The sequence below is a fragment of the Frieseomelitta varia genome, unplaced genomic scaffold, assembly GCF_011392965.1.
Source record: "Frieseomelitta varia isolate USP_RPSP 00005682 unplaced genomic scaffold, Fvar_1.2 scaffold_249, whole genome shotgun sequence".
Taxonomy (NCBI): Eukaryota; Metazoa; Arthropoda; class Insecta; order Hymenoptera; family Apidae; genus Frieseomelitta; species Frieseomelitta varia.
Window position 1 is genome coordinate 413,842 of NW_025109978.1, and position 13,646 is coordinate 427,487.

The window sequence follows — 13,646 nt, forward strand, 5'->3', positions numbered from 1 at the left end:
ATCTGTCTAGGACAACATGAAACTCATTCATTATTTTATTTATCCTATAAATAAAAGGAGATCCATTAAGTGATATTATACTCTATATATATCTATGTATATAATATATTTGCCAAAAAAAAGTATAATATGCCTAAAAAAAGCTTGATGAAAAAGCTCTCCATAACAAAAAAAATAACAATTATTGATATTAACATTTTAATAGTACTGTTTACAATTCTGCTGTCAATTATTTTGTAATTTATTAAACTGAATTGTACAATATGTGTGTATACACATATATGTATATTTCTATATGTATATTTTACAATGCTTTTATATTTAAATACCTTAAACTATTTTCATTATTAATTCTAGATATGATAGAAATTACATCCAAAATGAAATGTTTTTATATAGTTCTACTGGAATAGTAGAGGACAAAATATAAATAAAACGTTCTTTATTTTGACGCAATTTGATAAAATGTAAATATTTCTGTAGGTATTAATTGATTGCAGGTATTATTTGATTGAGTGTCGATACACATTCTCTTGACTTCTTAAAACAAACACTTAGCATATGTTACTGCAAGATTTCTGAAACCATTATACAATAATATGCATAGCTATATCTGTGTGCGATAAACTATTAAAACCTGGCTTATGAGTGTTTTCAACACACAATGTAAAATATGTACAAAGATTTATGGAGCTCAACTGCTTATTTTCTTTCATTTTTTCCCCAATCAGTGAATGATCATGTTGTCTGATACTATAAAGCATGTCCACGACTGATTTTTTTATAAAAAATATATAATATATATCTATATAAAATTTCATTCTTTTTTCAGCCAACATGTCTTCGTACAAATTTAATTCCACTCAGGGGTATTTGATTTTGTTTTCTGCAACTTGTTTCTTAAATTTAATTTTTTTTTGTTTTCTTTTAATTTAGTACCTGAAGTACTTTGACGCTCAAATAGAAATATAAATGCATCTTTGACCAATTACGATATACACGACGATGAACGTCTAATACCTATCTGATGATTAAAGCACAATGGCAGCAATTTTTCAAATATAATGCAAAAGGCTGTAAATTGATAAATGTTGTTGAGCTGCATTCATGACAATTGCATAGTTGAAAATCCAATTCTATGCATTTTGCCAAGAAATTTGGTAGTACGAATATGATTATTAATTACAATAGACTTTAATGTTTTGTATTTTAGAATAATTATATATAATACGATATTCTATTTATGTAAATTATGTACATAAATTAAAGTAATTAATTTTTTAGAAGTTAAAAATTATGCTATATCTCACATACATATCAATGTACAATCATTCGTTCATTTCGCAATGTTTATAATCATCTTCTTACTACTTTAAAAATCACATTAAATTACAATATTTCTTTTTATTCTGTAAATAAAAGTAATTTCGATCCCAAGGATGCTAAAAATTCTATTTACGTAAATACGTATATGTGTATATTGCGAACCACTAACATAACGTTACTACTTCTAATATATACAAAATTTTCTATCCTAGGAAGTATGTGATGGTTGTTACACTTGACATCTTTATTTTATCGTCTTGAAAACAGCTCAACCGCTAACGGTGCTATAAGATATCGAAACGAAAATAACAGACGGCTTAGACAATTATTTGTTCCCAAGATGTCTTTACAATAACACGCTATCGGTAACATTTTTCTCAGCCTTTTCTTAAAAAAGAAGAATGAACGATGAAAATGATCATCAAGTTCGATAATTTGTACTTTGCATCTGAGCAGGTGAAATGACAAATCGAGAATAAAAATTTTTAACTGTCACATTACGTTCTTGTCAAAATAATGTACAACACAAAGCATATATGAATATATATATTCATTCTGGTAAATGTTTCTCTTTTATACTAAATCTTATAGCTATATCTACAATTTATATTAATGGGGGGAAAGTTACCCAAACGATGTTAGGTAGATAAAAATTGTCATGAAATCTGCTGTAATTGCAAGGTATCTATATAATGATACTATTATCTCTGGGTGTTGTATAAAAGTTTCTTAGTGCAAACTGAGTCAATTAGGATGTTTCAAGGCAGCTCATCACGAACAAGCCTGTTGCATTTCTGCTTTAGCTGCCTTTATGGCTAAAATCAAATATTTTTTTATATAAAATCTTTTATATAACAAGTTTTATGTAAAAATTTTTCATTCAGATATATTTACCTTCCCGTTCTCTTCTTCTTAACTTTTTTCTACGTCTTTCAATAGCGGCAAGTTCAACTTTCACTGCATTATATGTTTTACGTAATTCAGCTAATTTTTGCTGTAGTACAGCTATCCTTTGACTACCATCTAATTCGGGATCTGCAATTAAAATAAAACGTCAATATTTTTTTTACAGATAATAAATTAAAATTAAAAGAAATACTATCCGATCTATTACCTAATTCTACATAGAAATTATATTTTGTTGGCCGAGGTGATCTCGATGAGTAGTTACTAAGATCGGGAACATTAGCAATATTTGTGTGATTTGCTGAAGTCGAATTAACTCCACATAAATTAGAACCTTCACTCGTATCGTCACTATCGCTTCCACCACCATGTCTACCATGTCTATTACTATGTCTTCCTGTCTTTTTAGTAGTATTTTTATCACACTCTGAATGCTTTCTGTTTCTTTTACGTTTTTTGGGAGATTGTGTTTCTTCAATAGTTCGTTTTGCTGGTGGTTTTAATATTCTATCTGTAGAATTTCCTTCAACATTTGGTAATGTATCATCTTCACTGAATCCTGGACCTTTCCCACCACTATCATTATCCGCTTCAGAACTATCACGATTATGTTTCATGTTATCCTCTGAGGTTGGTGATGAACCTCCTGTTCTTTCTTCTCTTGGAGAGCCAGAAATATTGGAAATGCTTGAATCAGGTGTAGTCGGAGGGGTATTATCCATTACAGGTGCTGCTTCATTGCTTTCTCTTCTCTGTGCAGGCATTAACGCAGGTAAATGTTGATGATGAGACTGTTGTCTCATGCTCAAAGTTGGATTTTGTTGCATAGATAAAGAAACTGGTACAGATGTTTCTATAGTTTTGGGCAGTGCCATGCTGAGAGTAGCAACAGTACTGCTGGTTGTACTTTGACCAGATGTAGGAGCACTTGCAAATGGCATTTCCATCAATACTATATTACTTTCTGCAGTTTCAACTTTTGGAGGTGAACAGGATGGACCAGCATTTATTTGCTCTATACTTTCGGTAATAGGAGCTGGTGAACCAGGTATTTCTTCTTCACATAACAAGGAATTAATTGTTTCTCCCTCTTCATCTGTTTTCGTAACAGGAATTTCTTTAATCTCAGTTTTAAATTCAGTAACGCATTCTTGCTGCTGATGCTTTAGCGGCTGCATAGATTTCTGCGTTTGTGAATATCTTTCCTGCGTGTCCTGAAGTCTATCCAACTCTGCTCTTAATTTAACATCAAAATTTGATGTTGAACTCTTCACATCTTGTGACTCCTCATTATCAATTACTAGTCTCTGTTCAGAATCACTACTATCTGCAGAATCTACCATATCTTGATTAATTATCTTCTTGTGATTTTCCTTTTCTTTGAAATCATGTTCTTTAAATTCGTCCTCTATCTTTTTTGATTTTTCATTTTCTACACGTTTCCATTCCTCTTCTTCTTTTTCTTGTATTTTTGTATGTTCTATTTTTGTTTCAACGAATTTTTTAATTTCTACTTCTTTTTTTGGTTTAAATTGTTGAAGTTCTTCTTCTTTTTGTTTAATTACTACACACATTATTTCTTCACACTGGTTTTCATTACTTATTACGATATCTTCCTCTTCTCGTTTATTATTTTCACTTTCAATCTTAGGCCCATGCTGATCTTCTTTACTTTTTTGTACAACTGTAGCATCTAATTTCTTAGAAATTTCCTTTGATGTTTTCCATACAACTTCGGGAGTCTCATCTTCTTTTTTAACATCTTTAGTTTTACTACGAAAAGCCATTGCAGCTGAAAGTTTTTCTTCAATTGTAGATGTAGCTGGTAATCTCGCACTAATCGGTGCTGGAACTGTTACAATTGGAGATGGAACAGGAGTAATATCTAACAATTTTGAATCCAATGGTTTTAATTCTGGAGATTGACTATGCAATGGAGATTTAATATTTTGTTTTTGCTCAACAATTATGTCAGGTTTATTTGAGACTGTTAGCGTTATATCTTCTCTTACCGATTCAATTTGTAAACTTATATCTTCTTTATTTGATTCCATTAAATCATTTCCGTCATTAGAAGGAAACATTTCTTGTTGATATGTAAATAAATTTTCTTGTTCCGCTTCCGAAACTTCTGCCTCTGATATTATTAAACGATCTTCTGAATCATCATGAGTAGCATCATCATCTCCAGGTAAATCACTGAATAAAAGATCTATGCCATTATTTATTTTACCTGTCTCCTCAATAATAGGTATAGATTTCATTTGATTGAATGGTGGCGATTCACAAAGCTTATCAAATGCTTCTTCGCATGTTGTTAATGATGTAGATTGTAACGATTTGTGAGAATGTAAATTATCTGTAATGTCGTCAGTTCTTTTGCTAAATAATTTCTTTACTTTCTTTCGTGAATCATTATCTGTTTCTGATTTAACTTCTTTAATAACTGGTGATACAACTATTTTTTGCTTTTTCTTAGGACTTTTTGGCTCTTCTTCAAATACTCTCTTCTTTATTTTGTCCTTTTCTCCGCTCGTATCCCGTTTGTTTCGTACTTCAAATTCAAATGGTTCTGGTTCTTTAAATTCATATATATCTTCTGTGTTATCTATTATTTTAGATTCAGGCATTGTTTCTAATTTCGATGCTTCTAAATTTTTCTCTAATTTTGGTGAAACTGAAACATTTTCCTTCTCTTCTATTTTTATTTCGTCTTCTGGATCTGGTTCAACCCTAACAAGTTCCAATTTTACTGCTTTATCAAAACCTTTTAATTCAGATCGTATTTGATTCAAGTCGAAATCTCGACCTTTCGGTTGTTCTTCATCGCTGTCTGGTTCAGATTTTATACCTTGCGATTTACTGATTGTCCTTCTTAATCTCCTACCTCTACGCGGTTCTTCTAAATTATCTTTATCTTCTTCACCCTCGCTAGTTTCGTCGGGTTTCATTCTATCTTCTACTCTATATCTCGCTTCTTTACGTTTTCTTTCCTCTACAGTCTTAGATTTCGTTCGTGTTTGTTCTGATTCCGTAGTATCTGAATCATATGTCTCACTTTCTTCAGTTTCTGATGGAACTATATCCGCGTGTCCAGAAGTTCTTCTAGTACGCCTCCGGTGTTCTATACTCGACATATCATTATTTCTTGTTCGTGTTTGACGATTATTTGCCGGTGTCGCTGGACTTTTCGTCCTAGAGCTAGAACTTATAACAGATAATGGAGTCGTAGATCTAACTGGTTGAGATATTTCTTTTTCTTTCTCTTCTTTCTTGGCTTCTTTTGTTGAAGAAGACGAAACAACTGATGTAGTAGGTGCAACACTTTGTGCTCGACGTCGGTTTTGCGAAGTATTCGAACTAGTGTTAGAAATAATTTTTGATGACTTATTTATATTATTTGATAAATTCGTACTGGGAGTTTGAGGTCGTGAAGTAGCTTTAATTCGTTTCATTCTACCTTGAGCTTGTGTAAAATTCTGTGCTATTCTTGATGATTTAATCCATTCATCGTATCTCGTATTCCATCCAGTATAATGTACTAAATACATTGGTTCTGTACCATCTTTTTCCATATCAATAACTTTTGCTTCATAAGTAACCTTAGATTCATGAGTAGGTCCATAATATACTTTCAGTCTATCTCCTAATTCCACAGGACCTTTGTAACACGGAGCTGAATCTGCTGACTGTTCATCCGTACGTGATTTCTCTGCTTCAAACTCTTTTCGTTTCCTCCCTCGTTTCTTCAGATCCTCATCTATCAATCGTCTTTGTTTGGATAAAGTCTTTCTTTCCGATTCTCTCGATGGAGTTCGTGTTTCCCTATTTTCAGAAGATATTTTACTTTTTACATTATCATCTTTAGATTTAGATCTCGTTTTAGCAGCATCCTCTTCTTTTATTTTATCATCTTTCTTCTCTTGTCTTTTAGGTTCAGCTTTCTTTTTTTCTATTACTTTTTTCTTTGAATCTTCTTTATTTTTAGATTTGCTTCTATTTGGTAATGATAAGGACGTCGAAATTTTTTGAGATTTTTCACTACTGGATGAAGATTCAGCTTCAGCCTCAACATTCACGTCACTGTCTTGTCCGCTACCGCTTTCTTCAAATTCATCTTTCTTTTTTATCTTTACAATTTCTTCTTCTTTTACTGGTTGTTCTTTTTTGATTTCTTTTTTCTCTTTCTTTTCTTCTTCAATGATTTTTTTATCTTCTTCTTCCTTTTCAGTTTTAGTGACAGATATTTGAGGTGGTACAGGAGTATTTCTATCTTTATCTCTGATTAGACTTCTTCCAGGACGTTGTTTGCGTATAGTACCCCTTGGATGATTTACCATGGTACAACCTAATTTTCTATAGAAGTCCTCAAAGGAGTGTAAGAATTTCTTATAGGCCTGTTTAACCAAATTGTGCGTAGATGGTGAATTTTGCATCGTAAAGCTCAGGCGACGCGTTATTAATTTCCATTGATTTTGATTTGTTACACGATTATAGCCACCCAACTTATAAACAGCTCGAAATAACCTATATAAATCTATATCTTCAGATCCAATCATTGGACAATTGTTAATAGGTGTACCACGATCATCCATAAACTTGTATAATTGTGCTACGAAATGATCTTTTTCCTCACGCGGTTCATCATCAGAACTCTGTAAAATAAATTACGTGCACAACATATGTGGATAACAAATTAAAGGAACAATAACTGAAATTAAAAATGAATACTTACATCAGAATCAAGTTCTCCATCAGAATCACTGTTTCCACTTGATACAGAATGTCCAAAAAGAGAATCTCTATCCCAATGGGGAGGTAATTCATTCTTTTCTAAAAATAGCAATGCCTTTTCTACTGCAACCTTCAATGTGCTATTCTCAACTTTGTTGACAAGTTCTTTTGTAAATTCGGTGGCCTCTTTTTTTGGAACTGTATAACTAAATGTGCAAAAAATAATATAGCAATATAATAGAACATAATATCAATACATAATTAATTTTGTATATTTTTTTATGCAATTGTTTAATTAAAACTATAAGAATGTTTAAAAGTATACGTAAAGTATGTTAAAATATAACAAATAAAATAAATTTACCGACTTTAGAATAAACACGAATAGAAAGAAATATTTTGTTGTTATAAGTTTTTCTGCTTTCTTTTCATATTTTTTGGAAAATTTATTTACATACGAATATACTTACTAACGTGCGTCCTTAAACGAGCGCACAAGATAGTCATCTCTCACTCGAATTCTCACTGTATCTTGAGCAGTTGGAGCGACTACTAATCCAGGGAACCAATTATCTTTCTTCTTTTTATCTCCAAGCTCCACACATACAACTCGTCCAATTTCAGGTTCTGTCTCCATTCCTTCTTTGCCTGTTCCACTAGAACCTGAATCACGAGTTCCTCGTGGAGGACTATCTTCATCATCACTACTTTCATCTCTATAACAATTATTTTTATAAGCGATAACGCAAATTTGTTCTGCTGATATTACTGCTCCACACTCACTGTGCTTGTCTAGACCGCCGTCCTCTTCTTCCTCCAATTACTGGATTTCCAAAATGTTCCGGATGTGTTAAAGGAAGTTGGTCCAAAGTTTCACTCTCTGCGAAATGTCTTCCACTCTTTAAACAAAGCGCAGTTCTCCTTAATGTTGTAATATCTCCATCATCAAAAACTACTGTATATTGACTGCAGTCTTGAATTTTAGTGATAGTAGCTTCCACAAATTCTTTTCTATCTCCGTGTTTAGCTTCAACGGATGCTCCTACTCTTAAAGTCCCTTTTATTTGATCATCAGCTACCGTTGCTGTACCCAAACCTTGTTTATACGTTACTCTGCATTTCACCGATCTTACTACTTTCCGAATCTTTGCTTCACAGAAGGCACCCTTATATTTAGCGCTAACCTCCGTACCCACAGATAGATACGGTGGATCGTCTCCCTGTAACAGAAAATACATGTACATTTATAACATCTTCAATATAACTCCTACTCACGACATACTTTCATAGTCGTCGTACATTCATTCTTCATCTAAAGTAGAAAGATGGGTATGAAATGAAATATTCACATTTCGTGTCTGTACTTTATATTTACATAATATTGATATCAACATAATACTAACGAAATGATTTCTATTTTTTATCAATTATTATTATTCCTTAGGTCTCGAGAACTGACATCTAATCCCCTTCGAAACATCATAAAGGCTTGTTATCAACGATAAAAACTGAACGACAAACGTATGAAAATTGACAGAAAGTCAGCTGCCCTGTACGATGAGCTGTTGTTTATGTAGGCAATCATGCCTCGCGGGTATTCGACGACTATGCCTACGATTATCCTACGATAAACAAGAACTTTCGCACGACAACATTTCTCCTGGTTGAAACGAAACTCGTACTTTGATATCTTAATCACGTTTTCGAAACGGAGTCCGCTACGTTCATGACAGCCTGTCGATTTCTCACACATCGGGTAATAGTCGTAACCTCGAAGGTATCTCAGGCGAAATACTCGTCCGAAGTAAACGACCTGCGAAAACTACATAACAAAAGCACGAGATCTTTGCTTTCTCTGTACGCACGGCAGAGAGAGAGAAAAAAAAAGAAAGAAGGAAAAAAACAGAAAAGGAACTCAACTATACAATCTTTGCGCACTTGTTTCTACGTCAACTTTACTCCCGCCTGTTTTCCTTACCAGCATCTTCTAGCGCTCCACGATCTCCATATAAATAATCTTAAGACAGTGGCACGTGAGTGACATCAAAATCGACAGTTTACATTATACCGTTGGAAGTAATAACACATGAAAAATCCACTTGACCGAGAGAATCTGGCCCCGTTCGCGAAACCAATACCTCACGGCTCGAGTGCGTACAAGCTCCTGTTCCCTGCCCATTTCCACCCCGACGCAACTTGTCAGCTACCCACTCGACTCCTATTGGATGATGTCTTTGCACTTTCTGAAAACAACTGAGCAAAGATACAAAATTAAAGTTACCCTCCCGTCGTGAAGTTAATCACGATTCCGTCGTACACGGAACCGTGTAAATGAGTTACGATTTTTCAACAGCCTCTCGAGACAAATGAATATCCGTTTCGAGGTAAAAATCGAAATAGTAGAAGGGTCACACTGCGCATACGACAGGGGTGTATCAACGTTCATCGCGACATCGCGATTTTGGATGGTCGTCTCCGTTGGGTCGTTTCACGAGAAAAGTGACCTCGTACGAACGGCGAATCGTTTGGTGTAGTTCTCCTGCTGAATTTCACGTGTGTGTATCACGCGGACTGCCAGAAACACTAGTACACTTACTTGCAGGGGAAAACACCGTATTCGAGATCGATATTTTTCATGAAACGATCGTACGACGTACTGTGCGAACGGTTATATAATTTCTGTATCTGTTGAAAGATTAAATACGATTCTACTATGAGAGTCACGTATACGAAACGATCGTTTGTAAACGATCCATGCGATCACGCACAGATCTTGCAAACCTTAAATTTGCAATTTCTGTCTTTTGACGCATGCCTCTCGAACATTTGAAATTATTTTTAAATCGGACGAGATACTATATATCGCGCGATAGTTATGATAATAGTAATATTGCACCTTGTGTGCATGAATATGTACACATATGTCTATACATATTGCGTATGAAATTAATTACTACTAAATATACATTGATATTGTCATTTGAAAAATTTCTGTAGTAATTAATTTGGAAATAAAATATAGATATTGCTATGTGTCGTTTTCAGTCTATATCTGTATTTGTCGTAATGACAACGAAATTTGGCTAGAATATCAATTAAATTGCCGTGTCAGTTCCGACTGGACGTCATTGTCAAGTATGAAAAATAAATTGACAAGAGAATCTGTAATTAAAATTTGTTGATGGGGCGAATATTTGTGTTGACAGAACCGTGGTTGGAGCTTGCCATGTGCCTTTATAATACGTTCCTGTCTGTAGTCGTCTGCTGTGACGCGGAACAAAATGGCGTCAAGTAATGAAGTGCCGGTAGAAATCAACCAGAGTGGCATGTGCACAGCAGGAAATTCAGTAAGTTTTAAGCTGAATATTTTCATAAAACCGAAGAGAGAATGTAATAGTAGCTGTTAATGTATTAATATCGCTACGTACAACGTGCAATATTTCATAAACCTTTAAAAGAGGAATATGTTTGAATGTCGTTTGTCATAGTATTTCGCTGCTATTAAGTATCCTAAAAACAAATTGATTGGCCCGATCTCAGTTTCCCACGATCACGAAAACGTGCGCGAAGAAGTATTTTTCACTCGTTTCGAAATCACATATCACGATATTTTTCGAAGGAAATTTAAGACTGTATCCGACTGCATATATGTACTATTCGTCACACGATCGTACAGAAATACGTGTGTGCGTGAAAGAATCTCGTCTGATCATTCGATCTTAAACAGACGCCATTCATTTTGGCGGGCACGTGTGTATGTTTCTTTGGTATCGGCCGGAACGAGAATATTCTCGACAATTTCAGCATCTCGAAATCTTAGGTGTTACTGATGAACAACATTGTAATTAATGTTTAATATTAATTAAATTTTACTATATATCTAAGTGAAAAAGAAATTTTATATATATATTAGTTTGAAATAAGATCGTATCACGTGTTTGTAGAAATTGTAGGCTTTTCTTACATACATACGCCCACACACACACATACAAAACATACATATAAATTAACACAAATTAATATTTTCTACTAACTAACACTTTAACTAAACATAATCATTTTTTTGATCTCTTTGATAAAATAATGGTTTAATATTATATAAAAATAAATTTTTTAAGTGATAATGCTCTTTTATCGAATTTAATATTACGATATGTAGTTTTATATTAGTGCGTATATGTATACTTCATTATTAATATTAATTTTGCGTTATTATAGGTATCAAAAATGGAATCCATGGAAGTTACAGAAAATATCACTGCATCAAACAAAGATGCGGCACAGTCATCCTGCAGAGAATCTATCTCTGTGGATGACATGACTTCTAGAGATTATTATTTCGACTCATATGCACATTACGGAATTCATGAAGAAATGTTGAAGGACGAAGTGCGTACAGTGACTTACCGTAATTCTATGTATCATAACAAACACCTCTTCAAGGGAAAAACCGTTCTTGATATTGGATGTGGAACTGGTATACTTTCAATGTTTGCTGCCAAAGCTGGAGCAGCTAGAGTTATCGGTATTGAGTGTTCTAATATCGTCGAATATGCTGAGAAGATCGTTGAAGCGAATCAATTGTCGAATGTCATAACAATACTTAAAGGAAAAGTTGAAGAAGTCTCACTGCCTGACGGCATTGAGAAAGTTGATATAATTATTTCTGAATGGATGGGTTATTGTTTATTTTATGAATCAATGTTAGATACAGTGCTTTTTGCTAGAGATAAATGGCTTCGTGAAGATGGAATGTTATTTCCTGACAAAGCAACTTTATTTATTTGCGGCATTGAAGACAGACAATATAAAGACGAGAAGATAAATTGGTGGGATGATGTATATGGATTTGATATGAGTAGTATAAGAAAAGTAGCAATTAGTGAACCTCTAGTGGATGTTGTGGACCCAAAACAAGTTGTTACAAATGCATGCCTCATCAAAGAAGTTGATTTATACACGGTAACTAAGGCTGATCTGGAATTTTCATCGCCATTTACTTTACAAGTTCGTAGAAACGACTATGTACAAGCACTAGTTACATTCTTCAACATCGAATTCACCAAGTGCCACAAACGTATAGGCTTCAGTACAGCACCAGAAGTACAGTATACTCATTGGAAACAAACTGTATTCTACTTTGACGAATATATGACAGTTAAAAAAGGAGAAGAAATATACGGTGTATTTTCGATGAAGCCTAATGCAAGGAATTACAGAGATCTGGATTTCAGCATTGAACTGGACTTCAAAGGAGAATTGTGCCAAGTACACGAAACTAATACTTATCGTATGCGCTGATATCTATCAGATTATTCATCCTCTTCCTTTTATTTTCACAATCCATAACATTATAATCAAATAGAAATCAAGACTTTAATTATCACTGAATTATATTAGATGATTTAATGAAATTTAATAGTACGGTACAATGAATGATGTGAATTATTTAAATGTTTTTATCCTTTAATTATAAGAAAGTTAGAGGCTTCCTGCTTAAGAGTTAACATAACGTCCAGATTCTTTGTTAATCTAGTAAGAGTTTGCAATATGATGACCTACAATTAAGAAAAATAGGATTGATTACTTAATCCCAAGTGTACATTTACAAGACATTACTTTATGTAAGTGTGTATTAGAAATATGAATACTATAATAATTTCATAATTTTATTTTTCTCTGTGACCATTTTGTATTGCATATTGTAAATTTTTGTCTGTTTTATGTGTAACTTATAATTTTGAACTATTAAATCATTATTGATTTAATATTGTACAAGTTCATCAGTTTGTTTAAAACAATATATGTTTTATTTACCACATTTTTGTACCGTATTCTTAAAACAGATCTTTTTTTCAAATTCATGGCCTGTAGACTATACATATTATCATATTCTAAACAATAAAATAATTTGAAACTGCTCATTTATATTATGTATGACAAGTAAAAAATTTATAATATTATATTTTGTTAATTTAATAGTAAATTGAAGCTTATTGTTAGTACTATTCATTTTCATCAATACCTGTCTATAATTATGCTCGATATTAATAATAGTCATGTTGGATTCATTTTAAAAAAAAATTCTAATAATTTAATTTTCATATATAACGTTTATATTATTAATATTACTAGTATGACAATTTATATGACATTTAAAATTTTTGTAATGTTTTGATAGAATATTAAGAATTTCTAGTAAGTGTTAAGTTCAATATTCAATTAAGTTAATTATATAAAATACATAAAAATTTTATAGCTAAACATTATTTGAAATTATATTATAAATTCTATTTATAACATGAAAATTTTGTATTTTATATGTTCTCTCAACATTTTTCAAAATTACCAATTGCCACAATGTGACTAATTACTAAATATTTAATAAATTTGGAAATAAACATGTATTCTACACTTGCAGTAAAGAATCAATTTTATAAAGAAATTTTAATTCAAAACACAACTTTTAAAAATAATATTTGAAACATGCATGTAAATAAATGCAAGACAAATAATCTTTTTTTATTTAATTTAACATTAATTTCAGTGTAGTATGTTCTATTTTTTAATTCTTCTTATAGACATTAGTTATTAAAATATTTTATTTTAATAATTCTTTTTAAATATTAATATTTATTAATTATAAAATTCTTCGATTTAATAAAAATGATCATTTTAGA

The 13,646-nt window shown here is 32.3% G+C and overlaps 2 protein-coding genes across 5 annotated transcripts; one reads left to right on the top strand and one right to left on the bottom strand.

The window, feature by feature from the left end:
• Nucleotides 1-1,802: 1,802 nt before the first annotated feature.
• LOC122528384 (AT-rich interactive domain-containing protein 4A) lies at nucleotides 1,803-9,693 on the bottom strand. The gene is made up of 8 exons (XM_043653441.1): nucleotides 9,563-9,693; nucleotides 8,945-9,219; nucleotides 7,750-8,186; nucleotides 7,437-7,682; nucleotides 6,968-7,172; nucleotides 2,441-6,887; nucleotides 2,221-2,361; nucleotides 1,803-2,141 (listed from the first exon to the last, which is right to left on the bottom strand). Exons 2-8 carry the CDS (start codon nucleotides 8,948-8,950, stop codon nucleotides 2,098-2,100), a joined length of 5,526 nt encoding a protein of 1,841 aa, XP_043509376.1. The 5' UTR covers nucleotides 8,951-9,219; nucleotides 9,563-9,693; the 3' UTR covers nucleotides 1,803-2,097.
• Nucleotides 9,409-12,925, top strand: LOC122528385 (protein arginine N-methyltransferase 1). 4 transcript variants are annotated; one of them, XM_043653443.1, is made up of 3 exons: nucleotides 9,409-9,521; nucleotides 10,173-10,313; nucleotides 11,185-12,925. In XM_043653443.1, exons 2-3 carry the CDS (start codon nucleotides 10,248-10,250, stop codon nucleotides 12,265-12,267), a joined length of 1,149 nt encoding a protein of 382 aa, XP_043509378.1. In that variant the 5' UTR covers nucleotides 9,409-9,521; nucleotides 10,173-10,247; the 3' UTR covers nucleotides 12,268-12,925. The 4 variants fall into 4 exon arrangements, with proteins under 4 accessions (XP_043509378.1, XP_043509379.1, XP_043509377.1 ...); XM_043653444.1 differs by lacking the exon at nucleotides 9,409-9,521 and adding an exon at nucleotides 9,561-9,610 and having other exon boundaries at nucleotides 10,168-10,313; XM_043653442.1 differs by lacking the exon at nucleotides 9,409-9,521 and adding an exon at nucleotides 10,086-10,101.
• The last annotated feature ends 721 nt before the right edge of the window (nucleotides 12,926-13,646 follow it).

Bases quoted from the DNA above. Each gene is read 5' to 3' on its own strand.
- LOC122528384 (XM_043653441.1), bottom strand. The intron at 7,173-7,436 runs GTAAGTATATTC...TTGCACATTTAG, and splicing joins TCGTTTAAGGACGCACGTTA to TTATACAGTTCCAAAAAAAG. The intron at 2,362-2,440 runs GTAATAGATCGG...TTTTAATTGCAG, and splicing joins TAATTTCTATGTAGAATTAG to ATCCCGAATTAGATGGTAGT.
- LOC122528385 (XM_043653443.1), top strand. From the start codon at position 10,248: ATGGCGTCAAGTAATGAAGTGCCGGTAGAAATCAACCAGAGTGGCATG. The intron at 10,314-11,184 runs GTAAGTTTTAAG...GCGTTATTATAG, and splicing joins TGTGCACAGCAGGAAATTCA to GTATCAAAAATGGAATCCAT.